Raw genomic sequence first — 25,738 nt, 5'->3', positions numbered from 1 at the left:
TGCTGTTTTCTCAGTAGAAACCTGGGAGTGCTTCATACTTGCCGTCTCAATGACTCAATCCCTTTGCTCTTGCCTTCTCCACATCCCTCCAATACCTCGCTGCACTGCTCTTCCTCAACGAAGGCCCAATCCGCACCATGACGAACAGCGAAGCGTTCCACACGAAACCGATGACGGCGACCATGATGAAGGTGTCTCTGTAGCCTAGGGCGTTGAGCCAGGGAGTGATACTGATGAAATGTCAGCAAGATTCACTTCAAAGTATGCTAAGAGGGAAGGAGCAGTATGAATTACCCATAATTGACCGCAAAGCTCAGAGTATTCCTGATCAAGATACAAGTCGTGACCAACTCCCCACTCAGCGCATGGTAAGACGAAATGGCGTATCCCAAAGCCCCAGCCACACACAGCGAATTGGAGATAGCCAGCGTCGACTGGGCAAACACCAGAGCAAACCAATGCACCCGATACGTCACGCCCAGCCCATACAGCAGAATGCTAAAAGGCACCAGAATCATAGACGCAATAAACATATACAACGTATGTTCCGGCTCCGAGATGCCTCCATTCCGTCTCGCAAGCCTTATCGTGAGCTCCCGCCCAGCCTTCCCGCAGTAATACGACCCGATGATGGCGCCGAGGACACCTCCAGAGTAAGCCGCGGCAATGGCAGTCGTGGAGAAGCCGTAGAACTCAGAGTACGCTGTGCCTGACACGGCGTTGACGACGCCGGACCAGACTAGTGCGTTGCCGCCGTACATGAAGCCGGCGTAGACGACGACGGGGTATGTGAAGCCTTTGAAGGGGGCGAGGGAGATTTCGAGGAGGCGGTTGGGGCGGCATTTGTCGCCGGTCAAGGAGAGTTTTTGGAGGTAGGTTTTACAGGGGTAGGTGGTTTGGCCGGTTTCGAGGTCGGTGGTGGTTGCGGTGGTGGTTTGTTTGATGGATTTTTCGCCTGGGAGGGCGTCGGCTGGGGGTTCGGAGGGGGTTGATATGCCGGAGGGTGGTTGGGTTGGTCTGGGGGACGTCACGCGGTCGTAGTTGGTTTCTGTGTTTCTGGTCAGTATATCTGCTCAGGCGATGCGACGCTGGAATGACAGACCCTCCATCAGGAAGAAACAGTAGACGAAGGCGATGCCGATCCAGATTGCAGTCCACCATAATACCCATCGCCAGTCTTGGCCATCATTGATGAACCCCGCAAGCATCGGGGCGAGCTTCCCAGTTATGGAAAGGCCCAGTCCATACCAAGCAAGATACTTCGGCCTTTCGTGCGCGAACCATATATCAGTGATCGAAATCTCACACAGCGCCTCGACGGGAGCGCCAAAGCATCCCTGCAAGACCTTGTTGAGCAGGTATGTGCTGCGTTTGGTACAAAGTGGTGCTGTGCCCATAATGGCGATGGAGGCAGCCATAGAAACGAGATACGCAGGTCTTTTACCCCATTGTAGAGCGATCGCTTGCCACGGTATGCATGCCCATCCATAGGCGAGAAACATCACGCCGGTCCCTGTGTTGAGATCGTTGAGTTCCAAGCCTGTTGCCTTCTCGATCGGTTTGACGACTGAGTAGACGCTTCCAGATGGGATGGCGATCATGAGGGTGTACATCAACACACATGAAGTCGCGATCATCTTTCGTTTGTAGGTCCAGTTGCTGTTCATGTAATCAGCAGGAGTTCGTCAAAGTGTTGGTGTATCGACTGACAGAGGATCTTCCGGATCTTCAGATGGGCGAGGGTGTAACACAACGTCTTGCTGCGAACCTCGGGCGTGTTTGGCCAACACATTGCCGTCGACATCGATCAAGCGCACGGTGCCTGGTGGCAGCTGCTTCTCGTCTTCCATGATGAATCGTAGCTGAAGAGGAAGATGGGTGTAGTCAACAGCTTGGAGGATTGAAGAGATCAAAGCAACGGGCTTCACAAGAACGAAAACACTCCCTGCCTATCAGTGCCAAACAGCATTTCGAGACACCAACCAAAGGTTCTGCTGCATCACAGTCACTGCAATGAGGAGGCGAACATAGTGGTCCACCTGATAGCGGCTACGATAAGTCTGAAGATAGGGCGTCCCGTACGCCAAGCGGCCCCGGGGGAGCACGGCCAACACATGTGCTCTTGGTGATACTGATCAGACGGATGGCGGTTCATGGTTGTGTTCCAGTGACGCTATGCTGGGTCGAATTACATCGCTTTCGAAAGTGACAGCAAACTTGCGAGTGAACACAAGCTGAGCTGGTCAAGTATTGATATCGAATGTTGTGACAGGTTTGCGGGGTGACGATCTGATCATGGAGCTCTTGTTCTTGCAGTCTTATTGTGAGCGCAGGACATTAAGTCGCAATGCGTGTACGTCTTATATTCGCCGAGGTCAATGGAGGTGTGGTGTGATATTCGTTCCTGCTTCGCCACGTTGAAGAGATAGAGTGGCGGAGATCCTCCCGCATTGTCGCGCTGCCAACGTCTCCCAAAATAGACCTGGCCTGCCAAGACCCTGCCCGTCTGTATCTCACAGCAGCACAACGCCTGTACCGACTCATCTTGCGTCACCATTCATACATTCGCTAAAATACAGTCCTTTGCTCGAGCAGCGCCGCATACACCACGTTAATTCATACCACGCCAGACGAGCCGGCAGCCCCGGCGCGACCGCGGAAAGGGGCACAATCAACATATTAAGGAGCAAGGAAACAAGGCTGAGGCGATCAAAGAAAGGCATCCTTGAAGGCGCTGTTGGCATAGCAGCCACCTACCGCATTGCATACCTATAATCTGGCCATCACCCTCGTTCGAGCCTCTACTGTGACACAGTCATGGCGCGCAGCATACGACTAGTTCGCGCATTCGCACTGCTGGCGCTGCTGGCGGCGACAGCAGTTCATGCGCAGAATGACTTGCCCGATCTCAGCACGGCTACACAAGCGACTGCGACCACCGATGACGCCTCCACTACCGCCGAGAGCACTGCTGAGAGCACTACTGGAGCGACTACAGATGCTACTACAACCGGCGACAGCACGAGCGCAGAGTCTACCTCAGGCGGCACCACCACTGCTGAGAGTACCACAGGCGCAACCTCTTCCGCTGAATCGACGACCGACTCTGCCGCGACTACCACTGCTACATTCCCAGATGCGACCAGTACCAGCTCAGGCTCAAACACACCCTTCTCACTCACCGGACTGCCAACTATTCAGGGTGCTGGTATCCCCACCATGATCGTCCCCTACACCGCCAACGCCCCGTTCATGCAGAAGTCCACGATGCCCGAGGGAACAGTCTTCATTGCTGTTGGCGCTGTTCTCGCATTCCTCGGCGCATGCGTGCTCCTCTGGCGTGGACTGGTCGCTTGGAGTATCAATCGTTCGGTCAAGCGCGCCGCTCTCGCCTCTCTCCGTGGCTCGGACAAGGGCTCGTCAGCATGGGGCGGCGGCGGTCACAAGAGTGCATACTACAGGGAATACGAGACTGGTAGTAGCATGTCTCTGGACGCTTTGACAAGCGCTGGCAAGAACATCAGATCTTCGCATATTCACGACGAAAAGAGGCAGTCTGCTGTGCCGCCGGCCGGTCTGTTCTTCTCGCCAACAGCTCAAGTGTCAAATCGCGCCAGCTCTGTTGGTGGACTGGACAGCCGCGCTTCGGGATATCTACCTGCGGGATACTATGCCTCGCCATCCGCTGCTGAGCCTGCTGGTGGCAGGAATTCCACAACCATCGGTGGATCGCTGGCTCCTTATGCCAGACACAGCGCCATAAACCCTTCCCCCTCGCCTCCTGGCTCGCCCAGCTTGCCCAATTCCCGCAGTACAGCCAACTACTACGGTGGCGGGAACTACTCATCAAGAGACGGACTGCGCTCGCAATCGCGGGAAAACCTACGAGCCTCAAGTCGGGACGGCTACGGCGTACAGCGCAACAGCAACGTCTACATGCATCCCAGCACTTCATCGTTGGCCGTGGGCACGGGCGGTGGTTATACTGGTAGCAGCGAACACCTTGGAGGTCAAAGAGCACCCAGTGCAGTCTTCTCCGACCTGTTGGAGAACCATGGCAGTGGGCCGCGAGAAAGATTCTAATGATGGATGAGTGGTGAGGGGAAGTGTGTCAGACCTGATGACAGTTTTGCATTTAGCGATCTTACGTTCTCATTGTCTGATATTTGGGAACGGGTTTCGAGTTCAAGACTTTACGAGCGGCGCTTCACAGGAGCCAAGACGGCATGAGATGGTTCATTGTTAGTGTGGAAAGTCGACAGCAGGGTCAGATAGCGGTAATGCTAGTGTATGAAAAATTCACTGTTGAGTAAGAACGTGCTTCAAGAGTGCATGTGAATATGTCCGGGAGACTTTTGGGACCGTGGTCGCAGCTACGAACTGAAACGCTTCGACTTCTGGTGGTGGGCAACATTTGGTCCATCTCGGTCGTTCTTACCCGACCACAAAGTGATTGCGAGAAGCAAGTCATGTCTGCGAGAAAGAACATAGTCGATGCCTGAGAGGAAGTTGCGTCCCATTCCCACGCGAAAGAGCGACATGGGAGTGACCGAAGCTAGCGTATCTCAACTCCAGCTCCTCCTCTCCAACACCGCTTAGCGTGCTCGATTTTTCGGAACTGATCTGAATTCTGAGACTTCGAAAACTTGGCACGATAATTAGAGGCGGACGAAGACGGGTCCTCTTCCATGTTAAAGACGACTTCATCTCTTCTCCTCGCACATCGCTCTCTCGAAAGATGGGTGTCCAGAAGAAGACGCGCAAGTTCGCCGCCGTCAAGCGCGTCATCGGACAGCGTGATGCGCGGCTCAAGAAGAACATTGTCAAGAATGAAGCCGAGGACAAGAAGAAGGCCAAGGGCGATGAGGTGAAGAGGGAGATGTGAGTTTTCTTTGACTATGAGACTCGCTAAAATGGTAGACTGACACCCTCGACAGCCCGCAAGTGCCCAGCAGCATGTTCTTCCAGCACAACACCGCCCTCCAACCGCCCTACCAGATCCTCATCGACACCAACTTCCTCTCCCACACCGTCCACCACAAATTACCGCTCCTACCCACGCTCATGGACACCCTCTACGCGACATGTACCCCGATCATCACGAGCTGCGTCATGGCGGAGTTGGAGAAGCTGGGACCCAAGTACCGCATTGCTCTACAGATTGCGCGAGACGAACGCTTCGAGAGACTTCAGTGTGACCACAAGGGCACCTACGCAGACGACTGGTAAAGCTAGTATTTAAGAAGAAGAAGAAGAAAGTTACTAACTACAAATTAGTATCGTGGATCGTGTCATGAAACAGAGGGTCTATCTGGTGGCTACGAACGACAGGGACTTGAAGAGAAGAGTGAGGAAAATTCCTGGAGTGCCTATCTTGAGCGTAGCCCGCGGCAAATTTGTCGTCGAGCGACTACCTGATGCCCCGGAGAAGTGATTACGAACGACAGACGGATCAGCTGGACATGGCATGATCATGAGCTTGCAGCGATTAGCGAGACGTTGGGGGACATTTTGGGAATATCCAGCGACCGAGTCGTACGGTCGCATGAGCGTGGGATAGCTTCGAACGAAGGAATTTTCGATGCACGCGATCCTACATACCTACCCATGCTGGGACTTCGAAGACATCCACGGTCGCGTGTTCCAGAGGCTTTGCAGGACGTGTGCCATAGTCGTCGTGCGACAGTTTGTCTGGGCTGACATCAAAATGGATCCATCATGGCTTGGCTGGCCGGCCAAACTGTATACTTATCTGCCTGGATGGCCAAGACGGCGGCGGAGTATCTGGAACCCGGCTGCACAACGACGATCATGGATCGCCGCACACCTCTCTGCCAGCGCACTGCAGCATCTTGCGAGGATGTGACGATGCAGCTTGTTGCAGGACGTGGGCATGGCGGGGGGAGCTTCGTTGTGCTACCTCCTACTACTCTCACGTCTCAAAAACCTGGGGTGCACTTTTTCGAGCGAGAGGAACTCGACCAATCGAATCACTGGTTTCCCCACGATGGCCGATGGAGAGAGATTGTACAGAAACACCAAGAAGAAGTTGCATGCGCGTCCGCCAAGAGTCCGCCCGGGCTTGGAAGTGAGACGCTCCCCGTCGCATGTCTGCGTCCCGCTGGCTTTTCCCACCCCAAAGAGCAGCCCCCACGGCTGCTTAAACGCCGAAGCAGCGAGAAACAAGAACACTGAAGGAGTGAGATTTACATTGCCGCCTTGGCAGAAACTCTTGGTAAAGATTGAGTGCGCGCCTCATCATCGGCGTCTTCCGGATCCGCTTTTATGTTCTCTGGGCGTTTTCTTAATCGCTTCTGGGCAAGTTTCTGGGCAACGGTGGACTTCCCCGGGCCAGCATCCCACAAGCTTGCAGGCTGGTGCTATCATGGTCACATGCTCGGCACTAATCAAAGAGAAGTGAAACGGATCTTGGCGGTATACTCATCCCACTTTCATGTGCCTTGTCAAGGAGGTGCGGGATGATGTGATACTTGGTGCACCCATAGCTCGGGCGCAGTATTAAAAGGCAGGTCATATCTCCCTGTTCCGCAGTCATCCAGAGCTCCATTTCCAAGCATTACACCGCAGTTTACAAATCCCACCCACCACGCTATAACAGCTCATCGCACCCACTTCGGTCTCCACCAAGGTCACCCATCAATCACCCCATATAAAGATGTCTACCTCTCAGCTTTGGGCTCCTAAACCACAGCGACCATCTCAACAACACACCATCGAACGCATCGACAGACCAAGCAACATGATCCCAGGCACTTGGTTGCAGCTCTCGCCCGATGCCTCTCCAGGCTCCAACACGGCGAAGTTCTTGCAGCTCACACCTCAATCGTCGCCACTGCCATCCCCAGCACTCAAGGGCGAAAGCGCCAGCCCAGTGGACTTGACTTCGCTGTCGCTCACCGACTCTCTGCCACGCCCAACAACTGAGAGATACCTTAGCAACACTTCAGCAGTATCTCGTCAATCGTCGGTCTCGTCCAGCTCTTCCAACTCGGTGTCTACCAGGCCCCCAGCGTTCCTGACCGTCCCAAGCGTCGAGCGCCGCGAGATGGCAATTGGTCGCCTCGGTGGTTTGGGAGCTGCTTTCCTCTCCAACTGAAGGGACTGAGACACCGACTCTACTCTCACCAACACCGCCAAATCGAATGCAAGCCTTCCGATCATCGAAACAGCATCAAAAAGCTGCAATCATCGAGCGCGGCCAAGAATTCAGCTCGCCTCACTTCGCTCACCGAGCAGTCGCAGCAATCGACGACATGGTGCCGGTCCTCACAACCTGCATCACCGAGCAACGAGACACGAATTTCATCATCTCCACGGGATGGCTTCAAGTAATTGCGGCGCTAATGGCTGAATGGTGGAAATGATCTTTGCGTCAGTGCCGTGGTGGCATTTCGAGTTGTACTGTACTCTAGACTATGACATGACCAAATGCAATGTTGCTCTCAAGCACACGCCAACTCGACCTCATCCTCAACCCATCCCACCTCTTCCCCAGTCATCTCCATCTGCTCCCCCAGACAACGGAATAATTCTTTTGCTCCTTCCCTTCCTTATCTCGACCGTTAAAGAATGCCCAGATGATCTGCACAGATTCCCGAGAGATTGGCGGCGGAACCTTAAATTTGTTCCGCCGAAGATCTCCTTGGCAGGGACGCAAGAGCCAGCAACGTCAACCACGACCGTTGGCGGTCTCGACTGCCTCTCTGTTCTCTTTCTTCGGCGTTCGGGCTTTCTTTTCTGGAGTGCGAGGACATCGAGCACGTACGGCTGGGAGGGGTGGAAGACGCGAGGACGCGTTTGGAGAGACTTCGGCCGCACTGCTGGAGGTCTGAAAAGGGCTGTGCCGCCTACTCTTTTCAAGAACTGGGCATCAGTGAATTCCATCGAGTCTCACGGCTCAGTGTCATCTAGATAACGAGAAAATATAGGGCCAATATACTCGTCTACGGGCGCGAGCGATCCATCTGACGCCAGGTTGTCCGTCGCCATGGTCTCGGTGAAGTTGTCATGCGCGGCTCTGCAAGTATCCGCAGTCGAGCAATCACTGTAGGTTCGAGCCGACAGTGATGATGACTTTGCAAACGAGCAGGAGACGAGTGTCGGAGTAGGAGATTGTTCTGCAAACGAGTCGACTGTACCGCTTCTCTCGAGTGGATCTTCTCTGCCTTCGAACTCACCTTGCTCTGCAGAGTTGTGTCGAACCAGGAGCTGAAGTTCGAGGACGATGAGGTAGGATTTTAAGGTCTCGGTCACGGGTGGGAATGGTGGTCTGACTCCGTTCTAGTTGCCGCTGCCATGACTGCGGCCGTTGGTTCGCGGACGAGAACGAATGGCGCATGGTAAGTCGAGGGCTCTCAAGGTCTACTCCTTGTAACGTCTACTAAAATGGTCCAGCACCGACAAGTCCACCTTCCAGCCGCGTACGAATGCTTCAAGTGCACCAACCGCTACCGCAAGTACTCTGACATGATCTGTCATCTCGAGTATGGCTGCGGCGGCATCGATGCCGAGGACCTGAACAAATCTGCAGCCATGGTCTACCAGTGGAAGCATATCATGGATCCTGATTATCGAGTTGAAATCCTGCGTATGGATGCTGAGTATGGCAGGAACTGGAATCATGAGGGGCAGCCGCGGAAGTGCCCAAACTGTGGGAACTACTTCAAGAAGCTGTCGGCTCTGTTCCAGCATGCGTGGAGCAGGTATGGAGCGGAGGCTGAGGACGAGGGCGTGCTGGGAAAGTTGAAGAGGTGGTTGTGGAACCGCCATGGCTAGGAGCGACTACAGTTCACATTGCGGTGTATTTCTTCTGGTCATTGACACCTCGAAAATGCAGAATGTGCTGACTGTCGGAGGAAGGACTCCTCTCGCGAGTCCTTCGGGCTTTGGACGAGAGCATGGCATCGTCTGTATATCTGGAGTTGAATGCATGATCTGCCTTCAGCGGGAGAGAAGCAAGGAGTGTGTGAGTCGAGCTGGCAATAGATGGCAATGAAGGCTTTGTGCAATTGAAAAGCAGGTTGGTCCATATCAATGCAAGAGGGGGTTGGTTGAAAATCAAATCAAATCATATACACATGCTCTCTCCATGTGCAGCACACAACATGAAGGCTGACTCTGAGAAATTACGTATGTGGAGAGGTCGCGGGGAAGGTGGGGAAGAAGGAAGGAAAGTCCATTGCCATTGCCATGAACTCACCCAAGGCAGGCACGTGGAAGTACATGCATACTGATTAATAAGGCTCGTATCCACCCACAACCCGACAATCCAGCAGCAGTGCTTGTATGTTACATCGCCTCTTGACGATCTCTTCCGCGACTCGGACCCGATCTGAACTATACGTCTTCAGCCCCGATGGAGGAGCCTCCATTACCCAATGACTGGAGCTTGCCATCCGCAACTGCAATGGTCGACGCCTATGGAGACGTCAACGCTTCCCGAGGCAAGCATAGTTACTTTGACAGGATGGATATACATCTCCGCCTCTGGACGACGGTGCTGAGCTTGGCTATCTTGTCTTTCTGCTAAGTACCGCTGCCATGGCTCGACTAAGCATCCTTGCTCTGTCAACTCTGCCAGCCATATGGGCACTTACCCACGATGACGGTACCGGAAGACTGCCTGCCATGGGCTGGAACAGCTGGAACGCGTACCACTGCGACATCACAGAGGACAAGATGATGGCCGCCGCCAACGACATCGTCCAAAAGGGCTTCCAAGCAGCTGGCTACGACTATGTCATCCTGGACGACTGCTGGTCTATTCAGAGCGGTCGAGATCCTAACACGAACCGTCTTCAGCCGAACACGAGCAAATTCCCCGATGGCATCAGTGGTTGGGCTGACAAAGTTCACAATCTCGGCCTCAAGACTGGCATCTACAGCAGCGCTGGCGAGACCACTTGTGGTGGATATCCTGCCAGCTTGGGCTATGAGACGATTGACGCTGCTACGTTTGCGGAATGGGGTATTGACTACCTCAAGTATGACAAGTACGTTTCAAAACACCCCTTTGCTTCTGCTCCCAGTAGACCACCTTTACTCAGTCCAAAGAGGCTTACCAAAGGCTGCGAGCGTCGCTGGTGGGCGTAGTGTCTCATAATCTGTGTTGAGAGTTCCAAACTTGGAGCCTGTTCACCGCAAGGGTAGAGCATCAAGCCGCCACATTCACTGACTCTTAGGATAGCTGCGGAGTCCCTTCCATTTACGATGAATCTTGTTACAGCTGCAATGCCGATCCAACCTATGCAACTAGTACGTGTTTTCATCGGTAGAAAGCATTTCCATAGCTGGAATGTTTGCTGACCTTCAGTTTGTTGCTTCCAGACCTGGTGAACGGGACATGTCTCTACACCACTGTCCAAACTGGAGCCTCAAATATGATGCCCATTTGCCTCCCTGTTTGGCCCGTCGATGGAAGAGACTACTCTCAGTCGAATAGTTCGGAAAGATACCGGGCTATGGGAGATGCACTTGCCGCCCAGAACAGGACAATTCTTTTCAGTCTCTGCAATTGGGGTACCGATGAGGTTTATACGTGGGCGAATAACACTGGCAATTCGTGGAGAATGAGTAACGATATCCAACGTACGACACATATTGGTTTCCGGTCCCGCACAACCTTACTGACTTCGATGCAGCCACCTGGGGCGATGTTACCCGCATTCTCAATATGAACTCGTTCCTCGGTGACTTTACGGACTTCTTTGGGCACAATGATCCTGGTAAGGAAGAAACGCGGCCTACCAAGACCAATGTTGGCCTCAGACTGACGCTGTGGCTCAGATATGCTCGAAGTGGGCAATGGAGATTTGACGCCTGAAGAGACTCGCACTCACTTTTCGCTCTGGGCTCTGATGAAAGCACCGCTTCTCATTGGCACGGACATCACGCAACTGAGTCAAGACAACATCGACATCTTGCAGAACCAGCATTTGATTGCGTTCAACCAAGATTCGGTTTATGGCAAGCCGGCTGTGCCTTACAAATGGGTGAGCTCCATTCATCTCGACGGCCACTGTCAGACTGACAACTGTTATCCAGGGAATAAACCCAGACTGGACATACAACTCAACAAACCCAGCCGAATTCTGGTCGGGCCCGTCATCCAAGGGTACCATGGTCGCCCTCTTCAACTCACTCAACGCAAGCCGAACAATGACTCTCGACTACACTGAGATTCCAGGGCTGACCTCTGGTTCCTACTCGGTGCTCAACGCATGGACTGGCGAGGATTTGGGCTGCAAGCAAGGTCCCTTCGACACGACTGTCAATTCCCACGATACTGCTGTCTATCTCCTACAGAACGCATGTTAGCTCTGCTGAGCTCGAAAGGGGCACGTACCCACTGCTGTGCATTGGTTCTGGCTTCTCTGGATGAGGGAATCTACGAGAATTTCCCATAGCCCGTCCTAATGAATATGCGTGTCTCGCTCTTTCCAATCTCAATTGCTTTCATGTGAAAGCGGGGTTTGGCGTCTTGGCGCAGGCAACAAGCCATCCAGACACCCCTGCAAAGCTAGCCTTGCCCCTCCAGCGGCCTCCCGTCCGTTTGTCAAACATGGAACCACCCACACTTTGATCTTGACTTCCGCACCGCACCTTTCTCCGCTCCATCAACGCCAACAGCGACGACGATACGATGCCCACGAGGTATAATGTCACCGTCGTGGCACCAGGTCCAACTCGGCCTGTACTCGCCGTGCCTTTCCAACCCTCTGCGACTGTTTCTGCCTTCATCACCGAACTCTGGAAGCGAATTGTCAAGCTCGGGGTCAAGGTAGAGCCCAACACCCACATTGTCACTCTCCATTTGGACAGCGAGGACGGCGCCATCATTGACGCTGATGACATGCTTGATGCTGTTGTCGACTCGGAGAAAGACAAGCTCTTTGCCACGTTCAAGGAGGGAAATGTCAAGCAGGTAAGTCTCCACTTCACAACGGCAACGACAGGCACTGATGTATCTTGTAGACTAGCTCTACACCCCAACAAGGTCTTGCTATTCGCGTCATCACACCAGAACTGGCCTACAAGCGGGAAGATGTCCGACCAATCCACATCCAGCCGTCTTGCACTATCAGAGAGCTTCATCAGCAAGTTTCAGGTCACCTTGGCCTTCCAGGCACCTTCGACAAGCCGCATCTCGAGAATGAATGCAACTGCACTCTGGCAAAGCAGCTTGCCGATGGCGCCTCTCCTCCCACCAAAGTCACTGTCGTCCATGGCAAGAGCATCGTTCAGCGCCTGGACATCCCAGAGGCCGCGACGGAGACTGTACTCAACGAGATCCTTGGTGCGACTTTCGGCAACGATGTGACAGCCAACAAGAAGATAAACCTCTACGGCGCCGAATTGCATGCGGCCCAGCGCGCATCTAATGTGTCGACCTGTAAGCCTTCAACATGAAACAACATGATTTATGCCATGTCGGAGCCATTTACTGACCTTTGACTCTTTCCCTGACAGACAAGAAGCCACCAGTCGTCGCCGTCTGCTCGAGGCATCGTCACACGCCAACCCAGGCAAAGATAAACTACGAGGACGAGGACTCCACCCTCCGCCGCACGCTTGATCTGCACACTTCCGAGCTTCCAATTAGCCGTGCAAGCTTCGATGCCACATTGGCTGACGCTGGTTTGCAGTCTCTCGCAGAGGACGACGGTACCGTCAGCATCTATGCTGTCAATCGCGGAATCGCCGAATCAACCATCTCCGGCTACAACGGAGGCCACACTTACCGCTACCGACGACACTGGGAGCCAAAAGTCATACAGTCAGATCGCGGAATGGCAGTCTTCCTCTCGACCATGTACGTGGCAACCAAGAAGGTACAAGAGATGGACGAGCAAGGACAAGAGGCCTTCTACCGTGTCTTCCATCTCATGACGCACTTTCCGCCAGCTCTTCGTGCGGTCCAAGTCCTCATTGAGGGAAAGACACCAACCGCCATGGAGAGTGCTGCAATTTCACATGCCCTCTACGAGGTCCTTGCCTCATTCATGCCAGCTGAGATCATCGGACAAGGAACATCCAGAGCTTTTGAAGGCACTCGAGACCTTTTTGGCTTCCTCTTCGACCAGGCGCATTCCACGAGACTTCCTGAGGTCACAGATGATGCCAATCTGCCATACATATCCTCCTTCAACACGATTGACTTGCGCGATCACAAGACGGCGGAGCCTGTGATGCACGCCGTCAACACACAAGCTGGTCTGATGGAGAGGGACCTGATGGACGCTTTGTCTGATGATGGGGTCCTCAGCGGTTCGCATCTGGGCATTGTGGTCGAAGCGGACACCGACGAGACAACAAAGCGGGTTGCCCTATTGTCCGCAGGTGTCATTGGGGAAGTGACGATCTTCTCCACTGCACAATTGATGAGCAAGTATCAAGCCATCTACTCTGATGGCGGAGACGCAGACGTTGTGCTGGATAGAAGTGAGCTGACTGAGCTTCACCACCTCGCCGATCTGGCTGGTCGCTACAAGCTCGGCGCCTACAAGCCTTCGCAATTGGCGGCAACCGTCTCTCCGTGTCTGACCGCTCTCGGTAGGAAGGGCCACTTGGCTGTGTACGTGGGCCTGTTACCATGTTCTGGCCCAGGAGAATCGACGGAAATCTTTCGGCCCAAGCACGGTAGAGAGACTGTCAACGAGAGCACACTCGAGCAGATTATTGAGCCCATCATTGCTGGATATGAGTCCGACGGTAAGTGCGAATGTATCAATCGGTGTCTGATGACTTGGCCTAACAATTCTCCTTAGGCACAGCCGTCTTCGACGTCCATGGTGGATCACTGGTCAAGCGAGCTTCCAACCCAGACGAGATTGTGATGGTCGCCGTCGACTGCAGCAGTTCCATGCGCGAACGCACCGACTTTCTGGAGTTGCAGGACCAAGAGGTCGAGATAAATCAAGTTTCAGAACCAACACCAGAGAGCGTAATCGACCCAGAATTTTACACTCGTACTGGATTCGATGATCTCAAAGAGCAGCTCTCCAAGCACGAATCTTTCGACGACATGACGGCCATCGTCGGCGAAGCCCGTGCTGGTCGTGGGCGTCATGTTGCCAAGGACGTACTTCGCCTCGTGCAAGTGCAGGTTGGTAGAGAGATCATGCAGAAGCACAAGGATCTCCAAGCTCTGCGGACCGTGCCCGGGAGGGGACTGTACCGCGTGAATGCATTGCAGGCCACGCTCAACGACCGCATGGCATTTTGGGCCGGAATGAAGACGCACGAGGAGCCTCTCACCGACTTCTTAACGTATCGAGCCAACGCTGATCGCCAAGTCAGCACAAGCTGGATGTGGACTCCTGGAGATGATGTCCCAACAGCTGGACCTTCCAAGCGCCGCACCCTGCAGTCACTGTCTGAGGAGATCACAGACGTGCCCAATGAGCTGATGTGCCCAGTCTCTCACGCTCTCATGGAATCTGCTGTGAGGGCAAGCGACGGATTCACTTACTCTCGCCAAGGCATTACTCAGTGGTTTGCAATCCGCCTGTCTTCTCCAATGCACGGCCTGGAGCTCAATGGCAGATTACTCGAATCGAACGAAGGCATCTCGCAGGCTGTTGCGCACTGGATTGAAGGTCGCGAGCTTGTGGCTACGGATGGGTCTCCATCGATGACCTTGACGTTCTCTAGCAGAGTTGGTCAATTTCAGCGTAAGGTTCGGTCCTCTTTGACGATGCTGCAGCTGTACCAGCTCGTCTTCCGTGGGCTCAAAGCCCGACACCTGGTATTCGAACTTGCCAAGGGCTCCACGACACTTCGGCCTTCAAACTCATCTCTTGCTACCAAAGGCCTTCGGAACGGGGACGGGATTCTGGCGCGCCTTGCCGACGATGATTCCTTGGCTGTCGCGGGCAGCGGTGCCTCATCAGCCTCCACTTCGGAAGAGCACGCTCTCGTCAAGGTGTACGATTTCGGCCGTGTACTCTGCAGCTATTGGATCCCGCGTACCACCACCAAGAAGATGAATTCTATCCTTTGGAAGTTCTGGCGCGCATATTTCCACAAGTACTTCGCCCTTCCCCACGAGGAGAAGGTCATCTGGAGCGACTTGAACCTCACAGGCGACGGCTTCATGACGGGCTCGCTGTGCCAAGACCCGAATCAACAGCAGCTCTCACGTTACTTGACTCCCCTTCATTGCTTCGGCAAGCTCGTCGATGAGAAAGTCTACCTTGAGGAGGGCGAGGAGCTGGGTCAACTGGGCCAACCGGGCCAACCTCTCGTCTTCAAGGTGATGATCCAGAACTGGCGACCAAATACTGATCGAGACACCCCTCGACTCAGCCGACTTGATGTGCTAAAGCAGATGTTCGATGCCCTCATCAATCGCCTTATTGCATATTCTTTCAAGACCCATGTGGGTCTCGTGACATTCGAATCCAACTGCCGAGTCCACATGACGCCATCGTCGACTCTGGAGAACTTCCGCCGTGCAACCAACAACATGAAAGCCCGGGGCGATACAAAGCTCTGGGATGGTCTTCAGCTTGCCAAGGATCAGCTGCTCGAATACGCAGAGAAGTTCCCAAACGCGAAGAAGCGCATTGTTATTTTGAGTGACGGCATGGATACCAAGTCTACGGCGACCAGCCAAGAAGTCGCCTGGGATCTTTTCCAGAAGGGTGTCATGCTTGACAGCATCTCTCTCGGTGACGAACCGAATTTGGAGCTGAAGACCATTTCCCAGATTCTGGGATGCTACCGTTTCCACCCTACGTCCGTGTCGAATGCTCTCGCTATTTGTGAGCTTGAACCTCTGCTTTCGATAACTCATCGTCCAGAGATTACCGCAACGCAGTCTCTTCCCCGAAATCGTCTGCAGTTCCTCTCGCAGTTCTCCTATTCTCGGTGGCTCACTTCGCCGACTGTTGTCACACCAGACGTGTACCCAGCCAGCAAGCAGCATCCCAACCTACAGGACGAGTTCATCCAGCTCACTGCGGCTTCTGGCAATTCGAGGAGCACGTCGCAGCCAGGTCGTCGATCCAACAAGCGCATTCCTCGCCTCATGAGCGAAATGAAGCGGATTCCCACAGCCGGCTCCCACCCAAAGTACGACATTTACGTCTCGACGAGCGACATTGCCTTCTGGAAAGTGGTAATGGAGGGCCCCGATGATAGCCCCTATGCCGCAGGTACCTTCATGCTCTACCTGTCTGCTGGCGACGACTACCCATACCAGCCACCAGAGGTGCGATTCGTGACCAAGATGATGCATCCGAATATCTCAGCCCACGGCCGTGTGTGTCATAGCCTGCTCACCGGTCGGGACTGGACATCAGATACGTCGATGGCCACGGTTCTCGACACTGTTTTCGGCCTTCTGTTGCAGGCTGAGACGTCCGATCCGGTCAACGTCACCACGACTCTGGGCTACCACCATGACCAAGTCGAGTTCGCTGAGGACGTCCGTGCTCATGCACAGCGCCATGCCTCGAAGACTCGCCAGCAGTGGAAGGAGGAGCTCATCGGCGAAGATGAAAACGAGGAAGAGGATGGAGATTCGCAGATGGAAGACGTTGACAGCGAATTCGCTGAGGATGACCAGAGCGATGGTCACTTTGAGGACGAGGACGAGGATGGAATGGTGTACTAGGCCGTGGATCTGGTTCCGGCGTGTATGAGGAAGCCATTACGGCGGATGTCCCTGCCAAAATTACGATAGAAGGTGCCAGAGTCACTCGATAGCTCTCGAAATTATCTGGCTGCAGGCTTCAGATGTCGCGTAGCTGAAGTTCACATCCTAGTGATAGTTTGATACTTTGCTGACGTGTTTGTTGGCACCCTGGGTTGTATTCGTCTTCAATTGGAAAGAGCTCGTGTTTGGGAAGGTGAGGTCGGCATTCACTGACAAGGGGCCCCTGAATACGGCAGCGGCCCGAACCCAATATTGGGGGATCTCGCTTGAGTGACCAATGGACGCACGAGGATCGACTCGTCGCTGCCTCCTTTCCAGCTCCAATACCATAGCCAGTCCAGCAGCGTGACAGTCTGCATTGAAGACCTCGAACGCATCTCAATCAAGCAGCGAATGCAATCGTCTTGCCGCTCCCAGGCCTTGTGCGGCCCTTTCTGGCTGGCGATGAAAACTTCGAAGAATCCCCGGAAGTTCAGAGCGTTCCATGCGCCGCAAGCTCAACATGAGACATTACAACCGACTCTTGTGATGGGGAATGAGCGTTCAGGAAAACCTTCCCATAGTTCTAGTTGGGGAACGCCGGTTAAAGAGTGGAAGGTCTGGACACAGACGTCGCATTCGCATGTACTTTTCTTCATGGGTGATATCGTGCTGGGCATGGGTCAGCCACAAAATGCTTTGCCCGGAACGGGTTGCAAGACTGCGGCGCCGGCCCCGATGACTTACATGTGGCTTCTCGGTTTCAGTGGAGAAAGTCCTTCGGCATTAATGACACTTTCTTGGATCTTGACCGACACTCATCCATGAGTCAAGTTCAAACTCTGGAAGCTGCTCGCTTTCCACTCCGGATGGATCCCGTGCCATGGTTACTGCTGACTTGAGTTTCAGCCTTTTTCTGATCTAGCAACGAGTGAGAGCGAGGAGATGCAGGAGAAGTCTCGTGTGATGAAGATGATGAAGATGATGAAGGCGAGGAAAAGACGAGACAGGTGGAACAATCACAAACCATGAAGAGTATGTCATTTCCAGTCCATTTACTACAGGTTCGACTGAGAAACCCTTCCCCCAAGAAAGCCAAGTTACTTAGCCTCTTGATAAGGCCTCGAATGAGTTCTAGTTGGATCCACGCTCGAGACGGATTCTCGCCGCCAGCGCAGCAGTCTCTTCATCGGCACAGACCAAAGTCCCAAGAGTCAACTCCTCCCATTCCTCCGGGACAACATCTGCCACCGAACCGTCCTTGTACGTCACATACGACTTCGCGACAAGATAACCACAACATGCTCCCGTTCAGACCGCTGTGCCAAAGCTGCGCGTCTGCTCTTGACGAATGATCGCTGCCAACTCAGCAGTCTCTGCATCAGGGTAGGGCATTCCGTCAAGAGGCAACTCTTCCCATTCCTCAGGAACGACACCTGCTTTCTCTCCGTCTCTTTACGTCACCCGCCACTCTGTGACGAGATTTGGTGGTGGAACGGCCAACTGAGGCCGGAAGATGGGAGAAGTGACGCTCAGCCCCTGACTTGCCGCACGGCGTCGATAGTATGGGAAATTGCCCATAACAGCAGCGTCTTTGAGGGCAGCACCCCAAACACTCTCAAATCTCAGGAAGACCGCGCTGCACTCGGCGCTGCTCGGCCAATACCGTAGAATATCGACTTCTGACTCCGTGAACAGAGCGACCAGAATCCACTCGAATTGCGATAATCCCTCGTCGCCGGCTTTGAGACCATGGGCTCGCTGCTGCAGCTCTCGTTGCTGGTGTTCTGCGATACCCGAGAACATAGGTCGGCGTGGCCGCGGGCCATCATGCTAGGATTCGGTGTTGATGGAGTCCTGTGAGACGAGACTGAGGCTGATTTGGTACAACCCATCTGTCTCTCCGCCGCCAGCGCTGATAGCAGGATGATGCGGCAGATCTCCTGCGAAGCTCGTCTGCATGGCAAGACAGACTTGAGTTCCATCTGGACTCGGTAGTCGGGCCAAGCAATTGGCAAAGACGTAGACGTCGACTTTGCTGATGCCCCACGGAAGGTCTCCGCCATCGTCGTCAGACTCGACCGTCAGGATACATCCGGGGATTTGCGTGCTCATGACGGGCGTGAAGCGGATGGTGACCTTCGACTTGAGGATGGAGCCGCCGACAAAGGCTTGGCCGTTCGAGCGCAGCATCTTGTGGAAGTTCAGTGCGACGATTGCTTTTTCCATGTCGGCTTGGATGGAGACGGCGTCATCGTCATTCTCCGTAGCTTCATTTCGGGCTCTGGCATCTGCGATCTGGTCGGGAGAGTTTCGCGGCGTGATAGCTGGGGATGCCATCTCTGCTGACGATGGACGGGAAGTTGAAGACCGCACCATGGATTGGAAGTTGGGGCTGGCAGAGGAGCGCGAACTTCCTGGTGTTGTGGGCAAGAAGAAGAAGAAAGAAGGAGACGAGAGCGAAAGGTTTGGTGGGGTGGCAAACAACCTTGCCGAGCTTCCATCTCCTTCTTCTTTGAGCTAGTGAATGCCGAACATTCACTCGAGTGGCCCGTGCGTCACCATGACGGCGGCGTGTCTCTACTCCGGCTTGGCTGGCTGACTCTACAACTCCAACACTGCACCAAACTCTCGATACAATATGCAAAGCCTTCTTTGCCGCTCACAATACTCATTGACATTTTCACGGACAAAATGTCAGACAAGATCCTCATCCCAGTCCTCCTCCCACTCAACATACTCGTCGCCCTCCACGACAACAAAGTGCGCCATCTCCTCTCAGACCACAACGCCACCTCCACAGATCTCCACCATCTTTGACGCCGTCGAAGCAGGCGCCAAGTCCGAGAGCGCCAAAGGACAGAAGATCGTCGAGACCCGCTCCAATTCTGCACCCGAGTCCTTCTCGGTCAAAGTCTGGGATTTGGAGGACATCACCGGAGGTGCCAAGATCCCCCAGATCGACGAAAGCACGACTCAGAGACGGCGCGCTCGAGCCGTGGAGAGGGTCTTCGGACGGGAGATGGAGATGCTGCAACTCAGCTGTAATGACAGGTGTTTGTAGAATGGCGATTTCCAGGCCGATGAGCCGAGGGTTGATCGGGTCATGAGGCGGGTGCGTAACAATTATTCTTCAGCACAGATATCCAGGATCAAGCTGACGTGCTGCTTTGCAGTGTGGCGTATTCCCACGTGTGGGCAGGCACATCTCGCTGTACATGGCAGATTCCAAGACGAAATTGTGCTCTGACCTCTAAATCAACGTGACACTGGCGAGAGGGCACACTCGCCGGGATTGAGGAACGAAGTTAAAGGAAATGCAATGAAAGTCACTTGGAGAATCCGAAATACATGTTCATCAAATTCATTGGACCATCTGTCTCCTGGTTCTTCTCTGTCCTATGCGTACACAATCAAAGCCTCGTCATACGCCAGCCATGCCAAAAACATGCCATACCAAAAGAGCTCTCTAGATGCTCTACAATCACACTTGTTCTAGTAAGACAACGCGCAGAACCAGCTGAGCAAGCTTTGTATCCTATCATTCCAACTTCCTCTGTGCTCTTTCTCTACTCGACGGTGACCGACTTGGCCAAGTTACGTGGGAAGTCAACGTTGAGACCCTCAGCAACGGCAAGCCAGTAGGCCATGAGTTGGAGAGGGATGACGTTGAGCAGACCCTGGAGAACGTCGACGGTGTGTGGGACCTCGATCTTGTCGGTCTTCTCGCCAGGGAACTCCTTGTCGCCGGTGTTGCAGATGACAATTGGGCGACCCTTGCGAGCAATGACTTGCTGGTAGGCGTTGAGCGACTTGGCGAAGATGTCGTCGCGGGTGAGGATCATGACGATGGGGAGGTTCTCGTCGACGAGGGCGAGGACACCGTGCTTCAGCTCGCCAGACATGACGGCCTCGCAGTGCAGGTAGGAGATTTCCTTGATCTTGAGGGCACCTATTACGAAGTTAGTATTGCGTAGATAGCATGCGTTGATGGTTGAACTCACCCTCCAAAGCGGTAGCGTGCTGTGCACCACGACCCAGGAGCAGCAAAGACTTCTGATCCTTGAACTTCAAGCACAGGTTCTTGATCTCCTGATCCATCTTGAGGATGGCCTTGAACTGCTCAGAGATCTTGCCGAGACCCTCCATGATCTCCAGTCTCCTCTGTGTCTTGCTGGCGCGATCCTCGGAGAGCGACAGAGCGAACATGATCATGCAGACAAACTGTGAGGTGTAAGCCTTGGTGGAGGCGACACCAATCTCGGGGCCGGCGTTGATGTGAACACCGCAGTGGGTCATGAGCGAAATGCTGGAACCGACCACGTTGACGATACCAACGGTGAGGGCACCGCGCTCCAAGCAGTAGCGCAGAGCCATCAGGGAATCGGCGGTCTCACCAGACTGAGAGACGAACACGCAGGTATCGTCGCGGAAGACTGGGGCCTGACGATCAAGGAAATCAGAAGCCAGCTCAACCGAGATTGGGATCTCAGTGAGCTCCTCGAACGCTCCACGCACAGCCATGCAGGAGTGATATGAGGTACCGCAAGCGATGAATATCAGACGTCTGCAGCGGCGGATCGTGCTGATGTATTGTCTGAGACCACCCAGGGTCACTGTCTTCTCTTCCACGTTCAGACGACCACGCATGGCGTTGACGACCGACTCTGGCTGTTCGAAAATCTCCTTTTGCATGAAGTGGTCGAACTTGCCCTTCATGATCTCCTGCAGCTCGATCTCGAGGGTCTGAATGGCACGGACGTTGCTAGTGCCGTCGCTCTTGGACAGACGGTGGATGTTGAGCTGGCCCTCGTGGATGTGGGCAATGTCGTCGTCCTCGAGGTAGAGCACCTTCTTGGTGTGCTCGATGATGGCGGCTGGGTCGGAGGAGAGGAAGAACTCGGTTGGCTGTGGGACGCCATCGTCTGAGAGGAAAGCTCGCGATTGCGAGCGGTGAAGAAGCGACTTGTCTGGTGGTGCGAGGAGGTTGCCGCCGAGAAGACCTGGGCTCTTCTTGAGGGCGACGTTCTGGCTGGCCTGCTCGGCTGGGAGGACTTCACCACCCTCACCGAACTCAACGTCGACGAAATCGACCTTCATCTTCTTCTGGGTGCGCACACCAACAACCAAAGGCGAACCCTTACGGGCTGCGACCACCTCGCCAGGGAAGCGCACGCTCTTGATGAGAAGACCGAAAGCGCCCTGCAGCTCCTTGATGACAGCCTTGACGAGGGTGGTGAAGTCGATGGTTGGGTGGGCATCGTAGATGTACTTGGCGAGCTTCGCAATCGCCTCAGTATCCGTCTCAGTCTCGAACTTGAAGCCCTTTGTCTCGAGCAGAGCCTTCAGCTCCTTGTAGTTTGTGATGATGCCGTTGTGCACGACCGCGAACTCCCACTTGGGGTCTGAGCGGTGAGGATGGCAGTTAACTCTGCTTGGTGGGCCGTGAGTGGCCCATCGGGTGTGTGCAATACCGGCGTGGTTGTCGAAGACCTTGGTGAGGTCTGGCTGCTCTTGTGCAATCAGCTCCTTGAGCTTGGCGACCTTGCCGACCTCCTTGAACGCGAACACCTCATTCTTCTTGTCGCCGTCGATGGCGAGACCGGCGGAGTCGTAGCCTCTGTACTCAAGGCGGGAAAGGCCTGGAGCGGGCGCTGTCAGCTTCGCGTTTTCACGAGCAGCTCGAGAAGCTGGCACTCACCATTCACGAGCGTGTCGAGGATGTACTTCCTGTCCTTCTCGACGAGGTAGTTGATGTAGCCGAAGATTCCACACATGTTGGCGGTATTGTGGTGTAGCTCAGGTGATGTGGTGAAAGAGTGGGCAGCGGTCGTCCCAAGCGACGGTCGGTGTGAGGGAGGTGATGGGCCGAGCTTCAAATCAAGGGTTCTTGCCAAGAAAACAACGGGAAGGCACGAACGACGGTCGTAAGTTCGTGGGACCTGCTGCTGTCAACAATGAGCGCAGGTGTGAGAAGGCCGTGGAGTCGTTGTGGTTATTAGCGAGTGCGTGGATAGGGGAAAGAGAGGTGAATGATGACGGAAAACAGGCGAAGAGCTAGGTATGTTTTATAACAGGGCAACACCGCCAAGCACGCGTGGGCGTGTCGGATTCCTGGTGGCCACCCAATGACTAGCCTTCTCGTTTCAGCCTCCGCCCCTGATTATTCTTCTCCCGGCGTACAACGTGGCCGGTTGCAGCACCCAGCCTTTGTTTAGACACCTCAATAGCACTTGTTCTGCTGCGGTTCCCTTCGTTAACGCTTGCGCCGCATATGGACGGCCACGAGCTTGTACTCGCTCGGAGCTAGTGATGCAAGGTACACTCAATGTTCTATTTTCGTGGCCTTAGTAACCAAAGAGCCAATCCGCTTCCAGGACGATTTGGCCACTGCTGGCACCCCGAACACCCGAATAACTTCGTGCGCACCTTCTTCGTGTTTCTCGTGCCAGTGGCACTTTCCTGCTCGGCACACGGTGTGGCGACATATCGGGAGCAGACACCCATGATATCACAGACTGATCTCGGCGTGCGGTCAAGCGGCGGCCTCACCACACCGACATTGATGGAATCAGGGCGACTGCAGTGATCAAACTCTGTGCTGGAAGCTCACCGACGCTGCGGCCTCACATCGCCCTCTCTCCGCGAACGGCATGTGCTGAGAAGCGAGAGGAACGTGGCCGTCAGCCTGGGCTCAGTAATCCTGCGAGTTGGAGGTCAGTTGCTATCTTCGTGGCTGTGCAGGTGCCAATGGCGGAGCGAAAGGCGTGAGCTAGTAAATCATGTCAAAGCTTCCACGGGCTAATAACTGGTACCGGCAGCGTAAGCCCAGAGATCAAGGTCGTTTATAGGGTTGCGAGTCGTTCGTCGCTCGCCCAGGCTGGAAACCTCGTCCGCTCGCCGCTCGCCATTCGCGAGAGACCGCAGTGGGGGCCATGGGGGCCATGGGGGCCAACACCACCTCACAACGTTCGCAACACTGCTTTGACTGTCGTCTGCATGCTGGACATGGCACCAGTTCGGTCTGTGAAGAGCCGCGACTTCCAGCAAAGTTCGAAGAATCGTACAACTTCTGCAGTGGGAAGCCTGACGCGGATCTCGGATGAAGACTAAACTGCTCTGCGTAGTCCGATGCCGTCTACACATCCAAGTGATCGCCCAAGGAAAGTAACCTCTCCCATGGTCCACTCGCACTTGATTCACCTCGTATCGCCGAACTCTCGCATACACGCATACACGTCAACCAGGTATATAACCCGGCATGCCAAGCCAGAATGTTCCTTCTCGGCATACTCTATCTCGACCTCACCCCATCATCATGTATACCAGCATCCTCCTTTCTACCCTAACAGCAGCCGCATCAGGCGCATCTCTACCCACAGGCGCAATCTCCTTCGCCCTCGTCCGAAAAGGAGACTACTCCGCTTACCTTACCAAACTCAAGGTCGGCACGCCGCCGCAGGAAGAATATCTGCTTGTGGACACGGGCAGCGGAACTATCAGTTTCGAGAATCCCAACAACAACGTCTGTTCGCTGGAGTCAAAGCCTTGTGCGGAATATGGGACGTTCGACAATACTTCCTCGTCGTATGTGTGCCCTCTGTCTTCTTGCAAATAGTCTTGATCTGATGTTGAATGCGATGGTGGCAGGACATGCCATTGGATCAGCAACGACTTCGGCGACGGACTGATCGATTTCGGAAGCGGCTCTGTCTTGCAGGATATCGTGCAGATTGGAGACCAGAACGTCGGTCCTTTGCAATTTGGTTATCTCGATGATTACGGGTTTGGCGTTGAGCAGGTCGCCGTGCCGACTGCTACGATTCTGGGTAAGTCACTCTCGTAGAACCATCATGTGAGTTGCTGAAGGTATCAGGGCTCGCCCTTCTGTGCAACAAGTTCGACGACAGCTGTTACCAGTCCGGATACTACCTCGTCCCCGAGCTGTACGAGAAGAAGAAGATCAACCGGCGGAGCGTCAGCATTTATCTCGGTCCAGAAGCGCCCACCGTCAACAATTCTGAGGTAATCCTCGGCAGTGCATACGACAAGGCGAAGCAGGGGAGCACGCCGTTCAAGTTGCCCATGGCATATTTCAACTCCGAGACGAATAGCGTCAACGCTTCAGCCATCTCGTCCACGATCAATGGCGATGTGACGAGGCTGCCGTTGAATCCATTCAACACGACGCTCATCGATACTGGCAACCCACTGGTGAGCAATACCCTCAATGTCCTCAAGATGAAAACTAACACAAGCCCAGTTAACAATCCCCGAGCCACTATGGAGCCAAGTCATGGCATCCCTCGGCAACCCCAACGAAACCCACACCTCCCACGTTGGCGGCATCTACGTGGATTGCAAGTATCGCGAGCTCCCCAACACCGAAAAGATCAGCTACGAATTCGGCGGAAACCCAGACAACAGAATCGACGTGCCCCTCTCGCAGCTCGTCATCGATTTCAACAACGGCACCTGCGGCGCGGATATCTCGAATGGCTACGAGATTTCCAATGGTATTGGGGTTTTGGGCGACCCGTTCATTCGGCAGACGTATCTGACGTTCGACTTCGAGGATTTCACTGTGACGATGGCGCAGGCGAGGTTTACGTCGGATCGGGATGTTGTTCCTTTTGGCAATTAGGGCGTGTCAAGTATCTCGAGGCCGATGTCTTGGATTTGCTCTCTTGAGTCGTCAATAATGCTTGCAAGGACTCCGAAGCCATGAGGTGAAGTTGTCGCTCTGATGCTCCTTCCTCGTTGCTGTGGTGACGTCACGCTAAATTAGAGTTTCGCTTGTCGCGTCTTCCGACTAGGGTTAATACTATACCTAGAGTTCTATATAGCTATATTACCTAGAGCAATATAATTAATATTAATAAGCTAGAATTTAGATTAGAAAGAAACGCTTTTTATATTTAATTTAAATATTTACTAACTATATTAAGCTAAAACTACTCTATAGAGTTTATATAGGTATTAAATATAGTAGAAGTAACTAAATTAATAAACAATAGTAGGAACTAACCTAGTTATAATTATATTAGTTAGTTATAGGAAGTAGGAGAACTAAAGTAA

General features: G+C 53.9%; 12 protein-coding genes across 12 annotated transcripts; 9 read left to right on the top strand and 3 right to left on the bottom strand.

Annotated features, from left to right (window-relative positions):
• Nucleotides 1-46: 46 nt before the first annotated feature.
• M409DRAFT_30657 (uncharacterized protein) lies at nucleotides 47-1,850 on the bottom strand (the record flags this gene model as incomplete). Its single annotated transcript, XM_033810033.1, has 4 exons — nucleotides 47-230; nucleotides 295-1,048; nucleotides 1,103-1,659; nucleotides 1,711-1,850. The coding sequence occupies 4 exons, from the start codon at nucleotides 1,848-1,850 to the stop codon at nucleotides 47-49; spliced, it is 1,635 nt and encodes a 544-aa protein (XP_033659759.1).
• Nucleotides 1,851-2,817: 967 nt separating this feature from the next.
• On the top strand, nucleotides 2,818-4,083 carry M409DRAFT_30656 (uncharacterized protein; the record flags this gene model as incomplete). Its single annotated transcript, XM_033810032.1, has 1 exon — nucleotides 2,818-4,083. The coding sequence occupies one exon, from the start codon at nucleotides 2,818-2,820 to the stop codon at nucleotides 4,081-4,083; it is 1,266 nt and encodes a 421-aa protein (XP_033659758.1).
• Nucleotides 4,084-4,738: 655 nt separating this feature from the next.
• Nucleotides 4,739-5,434, top strand: M409DRAFT_30655 (uncharacterized protein; the record flags this gene model as incomplete). The annotated part of the gene is made up of 3 exons (XM_033810031.1): nucleotides 4,739-4,881; nucleotides 4,938-5,225; nucleotides 5,278-5,434. 3 exons carry the CDS (start codon nucleotides 4,739-4,741, stop codon nucleotides 5,432-5,434), a joined length of 588 nt encoding a protein of 195 aa, XP_033659757.1.
• Nucleotides 5,435-5,718: 284 nt separating this feature from the next.
• On the top strand, nucleotides 5,719-6,195 carry M409DRAFT_61288 (uncharacterized protein; the record flags this gene model as incomplete). The annotated part of the gene is made up of 1 exon (XM_033814698.1): nucleotides 5,719-6,195. One exon carries the CDS (start codon nucleotides 5,719-5,721, stop codon nucleotides 6,193-6,195), a length of 477 nt encoding a protein of 158 aa, XP_033659756.1.
• Nucleotides 6,196-6,676: 481 nt separating this feature from the next.
• Nucleotides 6,677-7,117, top strand: M409DRAFT_61287 (uncharacterized protein; the record flags this gene model as incomplete). The annotated part of the gene is made up of 1 exon (XM_033814697.1): nucleotides 6,677-7,117. The coding sequence occupies one exon, from the start codon at nucleotides 6,677-6,679 to the stop codon at nucleotides 7,115-7,117; it is 441 nt and encodes a 146-aa protein (XP_033659755.1).
• Nucleotides 7,118-8,245: 1,128 nt separating this feature from the next.
• On the top strand, nucleotides 8,246-8,796 carry M409DRAFT_30653 (uncharacterized protein; the record flags this gene model as incomplete). The annotated part of the gene is made up of 3 exons (XM_033810030.1): nucleotides 8,246-8,250; nucleotides 8,306-8,360; nucleotides 8,416-8,796. The coding sequence occupies 3 exons, from the start codon at nucleotides 8,246-8,248 to the stop codon at nucleotides 8,794-8,796; spliced, it is 441 nt and encodes a 146-aa protein (XP_033659754.1).
• Nucleotides 8,797-9,561: 765 nt separating this feature from the next.
• On the top strand, nucleotides 9,562-11,337 carry M409DRAFT_30652 (glycoside hydrolase family 27 protein; the record flags this gene model as incomplete). Its single annotated transcript, XM_033810029.1, has 6 exons — nucleotides 9,562-10,013; nucleotides 10,208-10,275; nucleotides 10,348-10,608; nucleotides 10,662-10,745; nucleotides 10,807-11,012; nucleotides 11,065-11,337. 6 exons carry the CDS (start codon nucleotides 9,562-9,564, stop codon nucleotides 11,335-11,337), a joined length of 1,344 nt encoding a protein of 447 aa, XP_033659753.1.
• Nucleotides 11,338-11,662: 325 nt separating this feature from the next.
• On the top strand, nucleotides 11,663-16,639 carry M409DRAFT_61284 (uncharacterized protein; the record flags this gene model as incomplete). Its single annotated transcript, XM_033814696.1, has 4 exons — nucleotides 11,663-11,944; nucleotides 11,995-12,412; nucleotides 12,490-13,731; nucleotides 13,788-16,639. 4 exons carry the CDS (start codon nucleotides 11,663-11,665, stop codon nucleotides 16,637-16,639), a joined length of 4,794 nt encoding a protein of 1,597 aa, XP_033659752.1.
• Nucleotides 16,640-18,115: 1,476 nt separating this feature from the next.
• M409DRAFT_61283 (uncharacterized protein) lies at nucleotides 18,116-19,039 on the bottom strand (the record flags this gene model as incomplete). The annotated part of the gene is made up of 2 exons (XM_033814695.1): nucleotides 18,116-18,493; nucleotides 18,635-19,039. The coding sequence occupies 2 exons, from the start codon at nucleotides 19,037-19,039 to the stop codon at nucleotides 18,116-18,118; spliced, it is 783 nt and encodes a 260-aa protein (XP_033659751.1).
• Nucleotides 19,040-19,354: 315 nt separating this feature from the next.
• Nucleotides 19,355-19,724, top strand: M409DRAFT_30648 (uncharacterized protein; the record flags this gene model as incomplete). The annotated part of the gene is made up of 2 exons (XM_033810028.1): nucleotides 19,355-19,423; nucleotides 19,464-19,724. 2 exons carry the CDS (start codon nucleotides 19,355-19,357, stop codon nucleotides 19,722-19,724), a joined length of 330 nt encoding a protein of 109 aa, XP_033659750.1.
• A 505-nt stretch (nucleotides 19,725-20,229) lies between these two features.
• On the bottom strand, nucleotides 20,230-22,437 carry M409DRAFT_30647 (uncharacterized protein; the record flags this gene model as incomplete). Its single annotated transcript, XM_033810027.1, has 3 exons — nucleotides 20,230-20,612; nucleotides 20,665-22,302; nucleotides 22,362-22,437. 3 exons carry the CDS (start codon nucleotides 22,435-22,437, stop codon nucleotides 20,230-20,232), a joined length of 2,097 nt encoding a protein of 698 aa, XP_033659749.1.
• A 1,541-nt stretch (nucleotides 22,438-23,978) lies between these two features.
• M409DRAFT_30646 (uncharacterized protein) lies at nucleotides 23,979-25,304 on the top strand (the record flags this gene model as incomplete). Its single annotated transcript, XM_033810026.1, has 4 exons — nucleotides 23,979-24,247; nucleotides 24,311-24,489; nucleotides 24,537-24,874; nucleotides 24,924-25,304. 4 exons carry the CDS (start codon nucleotides 23,979-23,981, stop codon nucleotides 25,302-25,304), a joined length of 1,167 nt encoding a protein of 388 aa, XP_033659748.1.
• Nucleotides 25,305-25,738: the final 434 nt, after the last annotated feature.

Source organism: Zasmidium cellare (assembly GCF_010093935.1).
Source record: "Zasmidium cellare ATCC 36951 unplaced genomic scaffold M409scaffold_69, whole genome shotgun sequence".
Classification (NCBI taxonomy): Eukaryota; Fungi; Ascomycota; class Dothideomycetes; order Mycosphaerellales; family Mycosphaerellaceae; genus Zasmidium; species Zasmidium cellare.
The sequence above is the reverse complement of the archived record's forward strand: the minus strand, read 5'-3'. Positions and strand labels throughout refer to the sequence as shown.